The sequence below is a fragment of the Uloborus diversus genome, chromosome 5 (assembly GCF_026930045.1).
Source record: "Uloborus diversus isolate 005 chromosome 5, Udiv.v.3.1, whole genome shotgun sequence".
Lineage (NCBI taxonomy): Eukaryota > Metazoa > Arthropoda > Arachnida > Araneae > Uloboridae > Uloborus > Uloborus diversus.
The window spans coordinates 180,277,967-180,296,367 of record NC_072735.1 but is presented as its reverse complement, the minus strand read 5'-3'; the positions used below and the strand labels follow the sequence as shown (position 1 = coordinate 180,296,367).

Below are 18,401 nucleotides of genomic sequence, written 5' to 3'. Positions count from 1 at the left end.
ATAAAATACATCTTATTCATCCACTCACATTCAAGCATTTTTTTAAACTTGTAGCGGATGACACTTGATATTGATAGTTTTTTCAAACATTAATTCATTAACTAAATTTAATTTCTCTTTTGTCACTTAATATTGTGATTCTGTCATATGTATATACATATCAATATAAAAATATTTATATTAATTGCAATTATTTAATAAAAAGTTACTAAAATAAAAATTTTCTTCGCTAACCTAAGTAAGAATATATACTTTAAAAATATTTTCCTATATCACTTGTTTTTGAGTGCTTAGAGTTCAGAATCTGAAAAGCAGTCCTGTTGTTTGACATTAAAGCAACGAAATATGAGTGTTAGTGTACTACAAGAAAGGCAACCTACATCCTAACATCTAAAAGAGGAGATTCCTCACTTCCATTGTTTTCCGGAGCTTCGACGTTCCGACTCCCGGACTCTTCCTGCGACCTGTTGGGATGCATGTTCTGGTGATGGACCTGGAAGAAAGAGCAGCAATTCAAGTTTTATAATATTTTTCCCATAGACTAATAATAAGAGTAGACCGAGCTATGGCAACTCTTTTGCTGCTCATAAACCAAACCATGTGACTGGTGGATATCCTAGCAACAACGGGCGTTAATCATAGCAGACGATCCACGCCAGCGCGAAATAAAATAAATAGAATTGATGGAACACGGAAGAATGATCTTTTACGGAGTCCGATTTGTAAATTTGTCATTCTAAGTTGTAAATATTTTTTTAATATAGTGAGTTTTTCGTTTAGATAGTATTGTGCATTTTCTTTAGTCAATTTCAATAACTTTCTAAGCAATTAAAATGTAAGCGACGAAGAAGAATCAGCAAACGGTAAGATTTTTACCTACAGTTTCAATTTAAGATACTGATTAGTACATTTTTGCGTTAACGCAAAACGTTTACGCCATTTCGTTCACGCCAACGCTGACAGCTCCAAATGAAATAAAAGTTACCGAAAACTGATCAAAAACTATTACTAATGTCAAAATAATGCATAACTAAAAGAAAAACAGTTCAATCTCTGCACCTGGAAGTTTTTTTTAATGAAAACACATTGTCTTAAAATACATGTCGAGTGCCAAACTATAGATAATGCTGCCATCTAGCAACCATGCTGCCAAAGTCTTCGCCAAGCCCTTCCACTAGTCACATGATACATCTATGAACCAATTTTCTTCATCAGCAAGAATGAGAAAGCTCGGTCTACTCTTATTATTAGTCTATGATTTTTCCTGAGCTAAATCTCTACATAGTATAACATGAAGTCTCCAAAAAGAGTCTGTGTGTTTGAACTCGCAAAACTCGAGAACTACCTGGCTGATTTCGTTGAAATTTTTACGGTTTGTTCTTTCAAGTTCTGAGAAGGTTTGCAGACCAGTTTGAAAAAAATTCGATGAATTGTTCTTTTTTATTTCAATTTACGCTCAATTTTCACATAAACACCCGAATATGGGGGTGAAAAATTACTTGCACACATTAACATTATATATCGTTAGAAAGAGTAGAATTTTTCGCATTCAACGCAATTTGTTTCAACACTCTTCCTTAATTACAGCGGGAGTTATTTACGTTTTTAGCTCGAATTTGTTTAGGTTTAGCTGAAATTTAGGCACTACTTTCTTCATTAAATCTATCAATAAAAAGTAAAGGGGTTGTCCCACAGTTTTCTTTTTGGCACCATTGGAAAAAGCGACATTTTTTACTCCAGATCTATCTCGACCTTTGGTCGAAGAACTAAGGTTCTATCTACAAAAGAAAAAAAGTTACAAGCCTTAAATCAAACTCAAAAAAGCGCAGTTCCATTCGAATTGTTAACCGCATTTTATTCCTTCCTTAATTTTGCATTTTAAATCCATCTTTCTCAATTTAATTTCTTAAAAGTATTTTAATATCTAACGTCGTTGTTTGGAAGGGAAATTTTGCATGAGGTTTTTTTTTTTATTTATTTAAGCCTGATTGTTGTATATATGTCACTTGACACAATTTGTACTTTCAAGGTCAGGGGTGATTGCGAGTTCATCAAAAAATACCTGAAAGTTTCAAAGCAAGAATGGGAGGGGGGGGGGGGGAGGGGTAATCTTTGGCCCCTATTACTTAAGTGCATCTTTGCCATAGTTTTAAATCGTTCCGAGTCAAAATATTGTGTGCACATTTAATTAAATTTTTAATGGATTACAAAGTTACTTTTGAGCTGGTGTTATACAAATTATCTTGACATTTGTCCATCTTAAGGCTCTTGCAGGTATATTTGATGAGCATTATATAATTTAAAATAAACTGCGGAGGTAGGGAGATAAAAGCATAACGAAAAAAGAAAATAATTCCGGTATTTTCAGACATGAAAATACCGGAAATACGTCCGAAAATACCCGAAATTCGGTAAAATACCGGACCACAATCACCCCTGCAAGATGGATCGGGCAAAATTGAGCAACGCAGCTAGTTGAAACTAAATCTGATATGAAATAGTTTAATCCTTGAGAAACACATCCATGGGTGCCCATATATGAGGGCAACTAGGGGCTCAAGCCCCCCTCCCTCTCCAGAAATTAGAACTTCTTGCTTTAAATACTGTTTTCTTTGCACGTATCTAAAAACATTTCTTCTCCAGCCATTTATGAATAAGTTATTAAAAATGTGAAATTTTAATAACTTTAATCTGTACTAAAATCTGTTTTCATGGGGAAAATATCCTGATAAACCATAGGGGAAATATCTGAGCCCCCCTTAAAATTTTGCATATGGGCGCCCACAAACATATCATCATCTGGGCAGTGTAGCCCCCCGCCTTAAAAAAATTTCAACGTTTTAAGCTTTTTCATAAAGTTTTTATAATTTTCAGAAACATTTTTGAAAAATTTTTTTGTGAAAAATGAAAGTTTAAATAATAAGTATAAATTACAAATGCATTATACTTAAAATATTCCCCAGATGCATAAGTAACCGCCCCTTCTTGCCTTATTGTGCAGTATTTTAGTTAAATTTCGTATTAACCCTTAAGGGGGTCTGGGACACAAAAATCGTTACATTTTGCAATTTTTTTTTATAATTTGAGAAATTGCTCAGTTTCTTTCTGCTTAAGAAGACGTTTGAATCTTGTTTCTACCTTAAATAGAACGAAAGATATAGTTATTTTTGTTGCATGCATCTAACTAATGTGTACTTAACTTTAAAACTTTAAACGCGTTTTTCTCCATGATGCAATTTTTCACCGATTTCTTGTATTCAAACTCTTATAAGTCAGGAACCGATAGAGATAAAGTAATGAAACTTGGAGCATATCCTTTTCAAGCAGTTTACTTTAATTTTTATTCGGCGAATTTGAAAAAAAAAAAACGTTTACTGCAAAAATTATGATTTTTTTAAAAAAAAGTATCCTTGAATTTTTCGAAATTTTTCTTCAAATATTTTTTATTTTTTATTGAATCAATATTTTTAAAATCGCCGAATAAAAATTAAAGCTTAGATATTTGTGCATACTTTTTTGAAAAAAAATTGAAAATTGACCAACAATATTTTGAGTTATAACAATTTAAATCAACCCCATTTTTTTGAAAAAAACTAATTAAATTTAAATAAAAATTTTTTTTTTTTTTCATATTTATGTTATGATTTTGCTTATTAAATAAATGATGAATCAGTGTAAAAAATTTCAAAACTCTAAAGTACATAATAAAAATTTTTTCAAAATGTGTCCCAGACCCCCTTAAGTCCACTTTGGATTCCCCCCCCCTCCTGTAGTGGCATACTTCTTCTGGGGAATGCCATGGTAACAGACATATAGTTGTCGTACATGAAAATTATGAAGAGCAGGGACTCTACTTCAATATAATGCAGCAATTAAATTTCGAAAACTTCAGGAAACACAATATTTAAATAATAATGTTTGCTCAGTAATGATCATATCTCGTTGCCAAAAAAAAAAAAAAAAATAAATAAATAAAATAAATAAATAAATAAATAAATAAAATAATAAAAAATAAAAATAAATAAATAAATAAATAAATATTGTTTCTAGAAATCTTTAAAAATTTAAGAGCATTACAAAATAGGAAGACTATACTCTTCATAAACTTCATGCAACCAAAGAAGGATTTAATATATTTGGAGTGCATGTTGGCTGTTTTGTGCAACAGTTGAAACCGTGGGTATAAATCTACTGCATGAACATCTTTAATAAAAAAAAAGACATTAAAATGGAATTGGAATGTCAGTTATAGTTTTTTATTCTGAAGAAACTACAAAAATAAAAGTCATTTGTTTAACAAATGCACAAGTATGCTTGTTCTCTCTATAAATTTAAAATTTAAAGTAAAATTATGTACCTAATCAAAACTTTATGCATAAAAAAAAAAAAAAAAACTCATAAATAGTGTTGTCAATTTTTTATTTATTTATTTATTTATTTTTTGAACATGTTTATGAAAAAAAGAACATACAGCCAAAGAGAAGAGATATTTTAAGTCGGTAAACAAAAAGATTTCACTAAATTTCTAAACTGAATTAAATTAGCCGAGACAACTGTGATCATACTAAATACTGGTCTCGGTATTAACAAGTCATGGGGCTTTCTCCCAATTACATTCTATTTTCTGAAGAAAAAATGGGTATTAATTTCGGGATTCAGGATTCAGCCTATTGCTTTTCATCAATTTACAGAAAATTCATAAAATTACAAACAATAAAAATCTAACTAGCTGCGTCGCTCGGCTTTGCACGGTCTACCTCGAAAATAAAAGTTATGTCAAGTGACGCCTGTTCAACCCTCAGGATTGGACAAAAAGAAAAGAAAAAAAAAATCAGTGAAATTTTGCAGCAGATTGCGGAAAATCCCCAAAAAGTAAACATTTTAAATCCCCTGATTACAGGAAAAGCCTCAAAACAAAAACAAGAATTTTACCTGTTCATATTCGAGAAAAAAAAAAGGCAACAAATCTTTCATCTCAATGATTTTCTTCACCCGATATACATTTTAATAAAAGCGTTGTTGCGGAAAAATGAGATGAAGCACTGAATAATAATTTGAATGGAGGAAAGCCTTCGAAAAATATGGATTTGATTTTGTAATCTAAGAGTCATAATTAATAGTTTTTAATTGATATCTCCGCTAATTATTATCGGAGGATTATGTTAAATAGCCAAACATGAAGACGGGAGGATGACGAATCCATCGATACCTGGTTCGATGGTCAGTTCACTGTCGTTCGGGAGAAGAAGCTTGGACATAGATAGACAGATAGATACTCAGATTTTATATTAAAAATCTAATTGTTCAACTCACTTCATGCATGTACAAAGCACTGAGACTCATGTCTGCTGCTCTGATCTCCATCGGGTTAAACTCATTCTGGAGAGAGTGCAGATCACAATCATTTCCATTTGTACTGAAAAAGAAAATGATTTTATATTTTCATGTAAAAAAATGAAACACAAATTGCAAGTAAAGCACATACAGTCAACTCTTGTTTATGGCTTTGCAAGAAGTTCAATTTTTGAATACCGAGACATCACCTTTTTTGCATAGTTACCTACATTTAAGTATTTCAAACAACCTTTCGTTTTTATACACTAATATCGGCAAAATCATCCCCACATTTTGTTGATAGTGCCGATTCATTGACAAGGTTCTTCATCAATAGTTTGGGGAGCTTGTTATAAAATATGGAAAACTGAAACATTTTCTTAAAACTGTTTTTAAATATTGTTAAAAAGTACTCTACACTCATAATAAAATGTAAACAGACAGGTGCCAGCAAGATTGAATTTCTTTTTTCTTTTATGTCTCATTTTTAAGCAGTCTTTAATCCTTGAAAGAAATTGCGAATAAAGTGAACTAAAATTTTTTCAACAGGCATTTTCTAAAAATAGTGACAAGAAACAATGGGAATATAAAAGATGTCAAAGTACATAAACAAACTACTGTAGACAGTAAAAATTGCATTTTGAATTCAAGAGAATAAAATATGCAACAGCACATGAGAAAAATACATTACAAAAAAAAAAAAAAGACACAAAAATATATAATTGCGCTAACTCGTCTTTTAGTCATACAATACGGACATCAAAGTGGCGGTACGGATTAAGGGAAGTTTAGTTCAATAGGGTCTGGGATTAGCGAGGGTTTACTGCAGTACTTTTAAGAGTAAATTTTTGAAATGTATGTAGTAACTACATGTATTAACAGCAAATGCAATACTTGAAACAGAATATTTTTAATTCAAATTGGGATGGAATATTTCCTCAAAAGTTTGTGGGGAAGTGGGCACCAACAGACACGGGTGTAACCCTTTCACACTAGTAAATTTTGAAGCAAAAAGGGCTTGGCAGTAAGTTAAAATATTCTAGGCATATTTAAAATATTTTTCATTGGAAAAATATTTTTCCATTGATTATGGTTGATTATTGATAACTGACAATTAATTAAGGAATCCTTAATAAGAAGAAATGTAAAGAAATGCAAATGAAAAAACTTACTACACAAAACTGTGACATACATATATCATAGAGATGCACTGAATACCATACTTTGCCGAATACTGAATATTTGGTTAAAATTTGAATTGAATATTTGTTAAATTTTTTTGACTAAAATTTTATATGGTGTAACACTTTAGAAATTAAAGTACTGCAAAATTTAATGTTCAAGTGTTTTCCCTTTTTGGCTGCATATTTTATAATAAAAATTATGCGCGTAAGTAAAGTAGCAATAAATTAACTTTATATGTTTATTACTACTTGACATTATGGCTTTTATTTACTGATGCACATTTGAATGAACGTAATAGTAAGGCTAGTGTAATGCATCATGAGATCAAAAGAAAATTGAAAACCAACAAAATTTAACATCAGTTTTTTCTTACATTGAAATTACTTTGAATTTGATAAATTAATAAGTACCAAATTGAATTAATTTATTACTGTGGTACTATATTGTAACTTTCATTCAATACATTAAAATATGTTTGTTTGACATTAATGAACATTTCCAGGGACCGCGTTAAGCATTCCCAAAGGATTCAAATACGATAAAATTGTAAATTCGGCGAAAAAAATTCTAATTTGGCGAATAGAAAATTCTTCAAAGTTTCCATAGAAAACAAAAATCTCCCTTCAGACCTCACAATCTAGACAAAAATCAGGTTAGTTTACAAAATTCGGACCCCTAAAAACAGACCTTTCTTAAACAACGGACCACGATAGGAATGCAGTCTTTACTTTATTAAAAGCTTTTATTTCTACTCTCAAATTTATTAAAGAATGATCACTTTAAGTTGTTTTTTAGCCATTTTTTCCTTTTTACTGTACTAGTCTGAATAATCATCTTTCTTGGCCATTTTATAACTTTTGAACAGAAAGTGCATACGGAGCGAGCGAGTGAAATCAGATACTACTGTTGCTCGATTAAACCCTTTTCCTAACTAGCTTAAAGTCTCATTTATTATTATTTTCCTAAAGGGAAAATAATTTAGCTTTTTTGAAAAATTACATATGATTTTTAAAAAAGCCGTACTTTAATTTGTAATTTTTTTTTCCACAAAGTTCCTAAAAACAGACAAAAGTTCCTGGATTGACCCCTGCCCTTATCCTCAAAAAATCGTCAAAAATTAAGCCATACTTCACTCTCTGATTAAATATTTCTACATACAAAAATACATTAAAATCAATCACTAAAAGTTAGTTCTTGGCAAATTTTAAAATTTGGCTAATTTACTGGTTAGAAATTCGAAATCTTCAGCCCGGTCTCTGTTTTCAATCGTTTACTATTAAGGAATATTCGATTTGGCTGCCGAATATGCAGTTTACTAAATACTAACCAAATATTCGGTACATATCTACATATGAATATTAAAAAACAAGTTAATTGGCAGAACAAGAGTCGTAATTAAAGGGCAGAAAATAGTCGGTTACTCTGGTACGTTAGAAAAGGAAAAAAGAAAACTTACGTAGTAAAGAGATGTGCTTGTGCAATGTATGGAGGGCCTTCTGCATGAGTCACACGCTTCAAGCTCACTTTTCCTGAATCAAAGGCAGGTGTCACCAAACTACTGCAAGGCTGGTGTATTGATTGGTGCAGGCTATTCGCAAGGCTTGAATACTGAAACAGCAATTTTGCATTTGCACTTTTTCTCCCCTTAAACTATACAGTCGAGCCTCCATATATCGAACTTCCACATATCGAAATTTTCTATGTATCGAAATCCCAGCAAATTTAACTATTCATTACATAGAAAAATTGTTTCTATATATCGAAAATATCTCTACATATCGAAATTTTTTTCGAGACAATCGTAGATTTTTTTTTCCACTTTAGACTGTTTGTCTTATGAAAAATGAAGGTTAGGAGAGAAAATTATAATGTTTACTAAAGGTTGCTAAGAAACGCATAAAAAATCTGGGTTTGAGGGGTGTGTAGATAGGTCGTTGTTCCGTTCTGAAGTTCTTAAATTCCCTCAAGTTTATTTCAAATCTTAGTTGTAACCAGTAACACTGGAAAATAAGATTAAGTTATCCTTTTTGTCTGTTGATTATCAATCCTATTCTTTTTAGCTTCAGTAAAAATCATTCAAATTAAGTAGATTGATTTTTTACTTTTCTCTTGATTACATTGTTAAGACGAAAATCCGCTAATGTGGCAGTTCAAGTTGAATTTCCGAAGAATGAAGGTGTATGAAGGAGCAAAAATGTAATTTCTGTTAAATTTTTAATTATTAACTTTCATTTAATCCGATGCTCGTTTAAATAAGAAGTTGGGTTTCATGCACGAAAATTAGTTTTAATTTTAACGTTTTAGGAGAGTTTTATGATAAAATAAAATCGTTTCTATATATCGAAATTTCTATATATCGAATTTTTTTCCGGCAATTTGCTACTTCGATATATGGAGGTCCGACTGTACTTTTATATGCTAAAGCTTTTAGTGGCACTTTAAGAATGTGAGCATTTAAGAAAATTATAAACATTTAGGAAGAGAAAAAGATGAAGGTAGTAAGCCAGTATTTGCAAATTTTGCTATAAAACACTTTATTTCTAAGTGAAAATAAATACTTTTGATAACTCTTCATAGATATTGCGGCAAAATAATTCAAAGTATGTTTGATTTTTTTTCTATTTTACTGAATTGGAATGCTTCTGTTTCCACTTTTACAATTAATGAAACTAAGCTGCATTCCATTAAAGATAGGAAGTGGGGGAGGGGGGAATCTCAAACTGAAAATTTTATGCTTTTTTTTTACATTACGATAAAGTACTCATTAGACAGTTTCTACAAACTGATATTTTCATTACTGGGCTTGTTTGAAGTGAAAATTTTTTACAACTTAACAACCAACATAACTCCAGCAAAGCAAACAAACTGAAGTGGAAATTTTGCTCAAACTTGTAGCTGCTTCATTTCAAATGCTTGGTACAAAAAAAAAAGGTTTAATTTATAAATGATTAAGAGAGTGAAACAACACATTTATGACAGCAAAATTACCAGAACAACAAATCTTTAAATTGGGTTGAATCAACGAACTTCTTTGAAAAAATGAAAAAAATAAAACAAAAACATTATTACCATAAAAATATGTGCAATAAAACATTGGGAAACAGTGCAAAGTTTGGGATAATATTTACTTCTTTATGATGTTGATATATTGATGAGGCAATAAAAGAATGAAGCAACAGAAAAATAGAAATTGAAGACAAACCAACTTACCCTCGAACCCAAAGTTGATAGGGAGTGGAGAGAGGTGTAGAAAGGATTAGCTTCCCCTTCCTCTGGATGATCTTTCGCAAGTTGAACTATGAACCACAACAAACAAAGCTTCAGACGATTTCGGACACACACAAAAAAAAAAAAAAAATCTCACTAAGCAGTTATTATGCTTGCTATCAACCATATTGTTGCCAATACAAGTGAGTAAAGATGCGAATTAAATATTTTGCTCTGTGAATGGCAACACAGAATGGCATTTCATCATTTGTGATGTAATCGGCAAGAAATGTAAACAATAAAAGTGCACAGATTTAAGCAATTTTTTAAAAATATTAAACGTAAACAAATTACTTAAAAAATGGTCAGATCCTATGTTTTTAAGCATGCTCTTTCAGAAAAAAATACTTTTCAAATTTTGGAAACGATCCCATTACACAGTTTGAACATTTATGCAGACATTTACCCCTACATATAATGTGCATATAAAAAAATGAGTTTTATATTTAAAAAAAAAAAAATAAATAAAAAAAAAAAAAACTAACTTGATTCGAGAAATTTAAAATTAGTAATATAATAAAAGCATGATAATTATTTAATAATATGTAATTTAATTAAATTATAATTCTAAATTTTTTAAATAATAAAAAAAAATTGAAAACATATATACATACTATGCAAATACATTTTAGACGCTATCAGCATTAGGCAGATCTTTACAAAACAAAAGCTTAGTCAACATAATAAAAAATGGCACTTTTTTTTTTGGTGCCCACTTATTTCGTTTCCCCTACTGAATTTTCAATTTTTTTCCTTTTTTTTTAAAAATGTAGCTACTGTTGACAAATAAATCAAGTTGTCCGGCGGCATCCTGCTTTTATCTTTTGTTACTTCATATTTAAATCCTGGTTTTTTTAGATAGAAAAAGACTAGTAACTAAATAAAATAGGTTTGTTTTTTGAAAAAAAAAAGTTATATACAGGTTCATTTGAAATGTGATTATCGCTGCAAGCAGGTTGAAAATACGTTGGATAAATGATAATTTTGCTAAGATCATAGAAAATGTCGTTGCATACAGGTTTTTGTTGCAGACAAAATTGTTATACAAATTTCACTTACCTTTTTGTTTAAATTCATGGATAAAGACATTTGAAGAAGGAGGAGGTTCCCAGTGAGGATTCATTAACTACATATAAAAACAACAAGTATCAATAAATATTAAACTAATAGTAATAATAAATAAATAAACATGAAGTGTTATTTTTTTTTTCAGCATAAATAGAAGGAAAACTTACAGTAAAGTGGATCAATGAAAGCTCAGTCTTTCCGTCCTCAGCCTGCTGGTATTGATCAGCTTTCGAATAGCCTCCACTCATCCACTGAAAAATAGAAAATGCAGTCAATTCGCGATAACTCGAATATTAGTACAACTTATCAAGTCCCAACCCTTTTGTCTTTAATTCCATGCTAATTATATTCAATATCTCAAAGTTAACTTCCTTTACATGAAATACACCGCCAGCTCAGTCATTTCCAGCCGAGGAAGAACGAAACTGCAGTCCTCGGCGGGAAATGACTGAACTGGCAGTGTATTTCATGTATTTCTGCTTTAGCCCTGGTTAACGGGCGGTAATTTACTGAATATACCTGCCTTGCCATCAATCTTCGAGTTGAACCGAATCATTGCTTTGGTCACCAGATGAGTGACAGAAACTGGTTCGGTTCAACTTGAAGATTGAAGGCATGGTATATTCAGTATATTTTACTAATTACTAAATTTACAAATTACACTAAATTTACAATTACAATACACAATTTTACTGAATATACCTGCCTTGCCATCAAACTTTGAGTTGAACCGAAGCATTGCTTAGGTCACTCGTCTAGTCTGTGCTAATTCTATATTAGCTAACAGTTTGTTTGGCACTCTTGGGTTCCTTAAGAGGTTTTCCATCTCCAGCTCAGTCACTTTCCTATGCCGGGATGATGATTAGTCTAATAAGCACGAAACTACAGTCCTCAGCTGGAAATGACTGCGCTGGCGGTGTATTTTATGTATTTCTGCTTTAGCCCCGGCTAATGGGCGGTAATTTACGGAATATACCTGCCTTGCCATCAATCTTTGAGTTGAACTGAAGCATTGCTTAGGTCACTCATCTAGTCTGTGCTAATTCTGTATTAGCTACCGGTTTGTTTGACACTCTTGGTTTTCTTAAGAAGTTTTCTATCTCCAGCTCAGTCACTTTCCTATGCCAGGCTGATGAGTGCTAATAAGCACGAAACTGCAGTCCTCTGCTGGAAATGACTTAGCTGGCCATGTATTTCATGTATTTTTGCTTTAGCCCTGGCCAATGGGCAGTAATTTACTGAATTAACTTCCTTTAACTCGAAATTTTTTCAAAGATTACTCGAAATTTATTTTGAAAGAATAAATAAAAAAAAAAAGCAAGTGATTACAAGAGAAAAATTATTTCAAATTCACTTGCAATTCCTGCACAATAGACTTCTAAAGCACCAGTTGAGCCAATGTGCAATAAAGGAGTGACACATGCAGAAATGAGTTAGCTTGTTTTCTTTTAGTGTACTGTACTGTTTACACTTTGACACGTTGCTGGACTACAACTTTTCTTTTAAGCTGTCAAGTCTACTGATTGTACCTTTATTCAAAGGCTGACCTATGTTAAGATGTGTTCCCCTTCATTCTTTAGTTCGACCATTAGCTGATAAGTTCCTGAGAGACAGAGTGAGTTTTCTTTACTATTAAAGATGCCTAAGCAAGTACTCTGTCAATGATATTAAAAGAAAAAGAGAAACTTCTAAAGCGGTAGAGTCCATGAATCTGAATTTGAAACGAATGACAATGTGCACCATTCCTGAAGAAGAATTGGCTCTTTTCAAGTGGTTCCAACAGTATCGAAATCAAAACCATGCTTTTGATTTTTTTTCTCTCAATATTTTTTATTAAACTGTGCGATACTGTGATTAAAAACTTTTAAGTTCTATAATTTTGTCTGTTATATGTACATATTAATTAAAATATTCGATGGTTTATAATATTAAAATGTTGAAAACCGAAACTAGCGGTAAGTCGAACTTCCGATAAGTCGAAGTTTTTTGACGGTCCCTTTAGATTTGAGTTATTGCGAATTGACTGTATCCTACAGACCCCGAAGTGGTTTTCTGGGGGAAAAAAGTAGGAAATAAGGAATCAAAAATTTAAAAAGTAGGAAAAGTAGGAACAAAATCACTTAAAAAAGTAGGAAAAAATAGGAAGAGAAAGGACTACACGCCTCAAGAGGAAACGACTTTAGCGTAAATTTTAATTCTAATGTAAAACAAACTAACGGTATTTTTGATTTAAAACTGTCCCACAAATAAACTAACAGTACTTTTGAAGTACTGAAGGGATTTAATGAAAGATCCAGTCTCAAAAACAAAACGAATGAGAAGCTGACAATCATCAGTATGAAAAATAAACTGGTGGAAACAAAGGTATTAATTACAAAAATATGAAAATAAAATCCAAACAAAGAAACACCTTTCAACAATAAAGTAATAAAATTTTTAAGTGTGATAGAAAAACAATAATAGTATTAATAATAAAACTCATATTTTAGTGCAATAAAACCATTTTTGTTAAAGATTTGTTTTGTCAAAAACGAAAACATTTCTTCAAGAGCATCCATTTATCATTTGAAAATACTAACACTTTCAGCTCCTGTTGTCATAAACTATGATGCAAAAAGCCAAAGAGCAAAGAAAGTATTAAATTATTTTTAGTTAAAAATAATGAGCAGCTGACATGCATTCTTGCATAAACATGGGCAGATGTTTGAATTCGAAAAAAAAAAAAAGGAAAAAGACTAAAAATGTGGAACTATAAAATAAAAAATTTGTTCTTAAATATGGGGCATAAAATTTATAGTAAAATAATTAATCTAAATAAATAACGAAATAAGTAAACTAAAGGGTTTGTATTATGCTATGTATTTTTAACATTCAACATAAATTTTTGTTTCAGACATGTCATTTATGGGAGTCAGTGGGGTCAATTTCTCCTCTCCCTGGCAATGCAAAATTAATGCTTAACTATACAAGTTTGAGCAGTTTTTGTTGTTTTCAGATAAAATTTGCATTCAGTATACATCCTTTGCTAGCCACTCCCGGGGGAAAAAAATCAAACTGATGGGCCAGTTTTAATTTTAATCAAGCAATAAAAATGAATATTGTTTTAAATGTTTAATGATTTTTTACCTCCTTCTAGTTCCAAAATTTTTGTCACGGGGGGGGGGGGGGGGGGGAGAGAAAAAAGAAAAATCCATGCATGGTAAACATAACATTTTTATCGAAGACAGAGATCAGTTTCTAATGTTTCTCTATGCATTAAAGAGAAGGCATGTAGTTTCTCTCAATCCTCACCATACAACAAAAATATTCTTTCGGAAATTGTTCACGAAATTGAGAGTAAGCGGGGAGCACCTGGCATCAAATGCCTGCATTTATATCTCTCCCCTTCTCCTTTTGATCAGGAACCCTGAATACAATAACTTGCAGTAGATATGCTGCCGAAAAGAGTAAGAGTACCAAAAAAAATTTAAATGTTCAGTAAAGCCGCATTGCCAAAAACGCAGCACTTAAAAATGATGAGCAACTCCTTGATATTGATGTTATATCAGAGTAGAAAATACCTCATTAAAAATATTAAAAAAAATACAGTACATATTTGTTTGTGGCTTTATCCCCCAACTTTTAACTAGTATGTTGTGGCCATCATGAAACTTTCTTCTATATTTTTCCTTTTTCTGATCCCTCCCCATGCTTGACGAGGAAGCAATATTCCCAACAAAAACAAAATTACACATGCAAAAACTGGACCCAATGTCTGAATTATTGCAAAAGCAAAGCAAAGAGCGAAAATTGAAAGTTATTTTAAAAGCCTTGCTTGAATTAATTACAAATATTTTATTTGTTAACAAACATAAGATGGCAACAGTTAAAAATTTTAAATCATTGAGATAATATTTCCGATCATTTCCATACAATTAAAATCACGAGCAATACGCAGACGACAATCTATTACGATTTATCTTTCTTATTGTTGCATTAATAAAAATATTTTTATTCGCAAAAAAAAAAAAAAATCAACACCTTTTGGAGCGATCGGCGTCAAAATCGAACCAAAGCCTGTTTACATATGGATTCACATATATTCCAAATTTCAACCAGAACGTAGCATTACTTCTTGAGATAGGGCACTCAAAATGGAAAAAAGAACGGGTGATTGCGCTACCCCCTTTTTAGCTGTTGACACAAAAATAAAATCAGTTCTTATACCCACTAAGGGTTACTTGCCGATAAATTTTTCTTTCATTCCGTTCATTATTTCTTGAGATACAGCAGTCACAATTGACGACAAAAAACGTTCTATAGCCCAACCCCCGTTTGAGTTATTGACACCAAAATTGAATCAGCACCTGTTCCTGTTAATACCAACATATGGACCAAATTTTGTTTGATTCCGCCAGTTACTTCCTGAGGAATAGCAAGCACGCGTAACTCGAAAAACGTAACATTGCTCCACCCCCCTTGGAGGAATTCGCGCCAAAAACTAATGGGCACAAGTTCACATAGAGGCACATATGTGTACTAAATTTCGTTCGATTTCATGTGGTAGTTTTTGTTGTAGAGCGGCCACAAAAAACTGGTCACACACAGACGTGACACACATACATACACACACACACACATACACACACACACACACACAGACAGACAGACATTTTCCAAAAATGGTCGAAATGGACTCAGCACACCTCAAAACGTTCGAATCCGTCAAAATTCGAAATTCGAAAATTTGCACGAATCCAATACTTTCTTCTATATATTAGATATAGAAGAAAGTAAAAATGTGAAGAAATAAAAACGGAATTTAAATTGAATTCCGATTTTTCTCCAAAAATCTGGATGGAACATTCTGCCCATCTAGGTTTTGCCTTTTTTTTTAAATGCTCTTTGCAAGGAAAGAAAATGAAATTTTATAATCATGTTTACGATTTTGAATGCAAAATAATCATATTTATGTATGAAAAAGTTAGTTTCCTCAATTATTTTTGAAGTGGTTCGTTTTTGCGAATTTCTCTTATCCGTCGCTTTTATTTTGTACTAACTGTGCACAAAACAGGTTTTTCATTTTTTGCTTCTGATGTTCTTTTTAAGGTTTTACATTGCTTTTCTGTTTAAATAGAGCATCATTGGCGAATAGGAAATTCGGCTTTTCCCGCACTTTTTAAACAGTTGGCCGTTTACTTTAATTAAAGCTTCTAATAGACGGGTAAATAATATATAATAGCATCAGAATGGCCAGTATCTATGTCTTTATTGTTTCATTAAAACAGTAGGACTGAAGTCGGGGCGATAGACAGAAAAGTTGATCATAAACGCTGCTACGGCAAAAAAGTCACGAAAATTGAACTTTTAAACAAACAAACGCCACGGCGTTCCTTCCAGAAATTACTGTAGACATTCAATGAAAAGTTCAGCATCCGTTTGTTTCTTTTACTTTTCAAAATCAAAACATGCAGAAAATTATCGGTGCAGCATTGTAAAAATAAGAATCAATGCACAATTAGAAGTGCTATACTAAAGAAAGAAAAAGTAGGAAAAAAAAGGAAAAAGAAGGAAAATAAGGAGAGAGCTCTAAAAAGTAGGAAAAAGTAGGAAAAATAGGAACTCTTCGGGGTCTGATCTTAAATATAATATTTTCGGAAAGAATTTTTTTTTTTGCAATGCGCAAAACGTTTTTTTAAAATTCATTTTTAATTGACTAAATGAGACTAATGCGTTGAATGGTAGTACATTGATGATATGACAGATTTAATGCTGATTTAAACAACTTATCAAAACAATTAATTATATTTTAAATTGGAGAGTAACTTAAGAATCTGCCACCATGTTTGGCCTCAGTTACAAAGAAACTGCTCATTTAGAGATACCATACGTTTTAGAATTTAAAGGGCTACCATTTTTTTTTTAAATTTGAAATTTGTGTTTGCAACACTATTTAAAAATTATTTACCAAATTAGATAATAAATTATTTAGCATTGTCATTTTTAATTCTCACAATTTATAAGTCTGTTTAGGAAAATTGCTATTATCTTCTCTCTTTTTAACTGGCACATTTCGAACAATTTAACTATCAAATAACAATTATGTGCTCTAGTAGAAAATAATAAAGAGAAAAATGTAATCCATGCACAGCAGTTCAATAAAACAAGCCTGGCACAGCATCATGCATATATCACAGAAGAAAGAAATGAAGTAAAAAATGGTCCGAAATACCCAACTAAACACAACAGATAAGATAACCCAATAAACAAGATTAAAAGTTGAATTAAAATGTAAAATAAATCCTACAAACAAAAAATTAAACCATTTAAAGCATCTAAAGTTCTATTCAAATATAAAATGATTCTGCAAATGAAGCCTTTTAAGCCATTAAGAGTTTTAAAAAATGAAAAATTAAAGTATGACGAGTAAATGTGGTGATGACATGAAGACTTCCCTGCTTCAATCAAAGTAGGAAGTAAAATAGTTGCCAAGCCCTCCTAAATTGTATACTTTTTAAAAGTAATTAAAATGCACTGAATAACAAAATGCATCTAAAATTTGCAGTTGAAAGCATTTAATTTAGTTTTGTTAATTTTGGGGGAGAAAAAATAAACATTGCAAATTTTTAAGGTATTTAATTCAGCAATAATATTATCTGAAACTTATTTTTTTATGATTTTATTTCACTAAAAAGAGATAAAGTAGACTTAATATTCAAAACAACAAAATAGAGTTATTGATCATTTATTGTTACATTACTGCAAAAATTCATCAATAAAAAGGGGTTCCTTGCAGTCCCTGAAACACGTGTCTGCAATTTTAACAAATAAAGTTTTACATAAAAGCAAGTTTTCTGTTTTCTTTACATGTAAGAATACTCAACTTAATCAAATAAATATATAGCAGAACTGTTGATAGTCTTTTAAGTGGTGCCAACAAGACTTTCCAGAATTTACTGATCACCTTACGAAATTCTTGTCACGCAAAATATTTCAAAAAAAAAAAAAAAAAGAGAAAAATAGCTTTCAATCCTCACCACTTTAAAAATTATTGACCACTAATATTAATTATTAGCGAGGAAGAGCAATAACTCCACATACCTGATGGTTACCATGCTTAGAAACATCCATCAGTGCAAACGAGCAAACGTCACCTACTCCGGCAACTTCGATGGTGAAGCTTCGGAAAAAGTCGACGATATCTAAAGCTCTGTGGCGCAAATATAATATGAGAATGATAGGAGTGACAACAGGACTTACTAAATCTTCTAAAATATTAATCTGCAAAGAGAAGCACAGTACGTCAGCAAAAAAATCACTTAATTATGAGGACAAATCAAAAAGTCTTTGCGCCTATTGTTTTCTAGCCAAAATTATCAGTGAATACATTCCCAACAGTGACAGTTCCTAGAATTGTACCAGCTGTATCTGCTTATTGCTCGGAAGAGAAAAGCTGCTATCAGTCATTTAAGATGACGGTTGTTCTTCAGATGTCCCCAGCTTATGAACAGTGTTTTAAATTCATTTTGTACGGAGCAAGAGATAAAAGCCCATAGCCCATAGCAATT

The 18,401-nt window shown here is 31.4% G+C and overlaps 1 protein-coding gene across 1 annotated transcript in view; it reads right to left on the bottom strand.

Moving 5' to 3' along the window:
- Window positions 1-376: 376 nt before the first annotated feature.
- LOC129223317 (autophagy-related protein 9A-like) overlaps window positions 377-18,401 on the bottom strand; it is a 50,636-nt gene continuing 32,611 nt past the window's right edge. The window contains exons 14-20 of the mRNA XM_054857884.1: window positions 17,935-18,114; window positions 11,022-11,105; window positions 10,846-10,912; window positions 9,730-9,815; window positions 7,976-8,127; window positions 5,314-5,416; window positions 377-493 (exon numbers count right to left, since the gene is read on the bottom strand). Of these exons, the coding sequence (XP_054713859.1) occupies window positions 377-493; window positions 5,314-5,416; window positions 7,976-8,127; window positions 9,730-9,815; window positions 10,846-10,912; window positions 11,022-11,105; window positions 17,935-18,114 (789 nt within the window). The remainder of the gene's footprint in view (window positions 494-5,313; window positions 5,417-7,975; window positions 8,128-9,729; window positions 9,816-10,845; window positions 10,913-11,021; window positions 11,106-17,934; window positions 18,115-18,401) is intronic.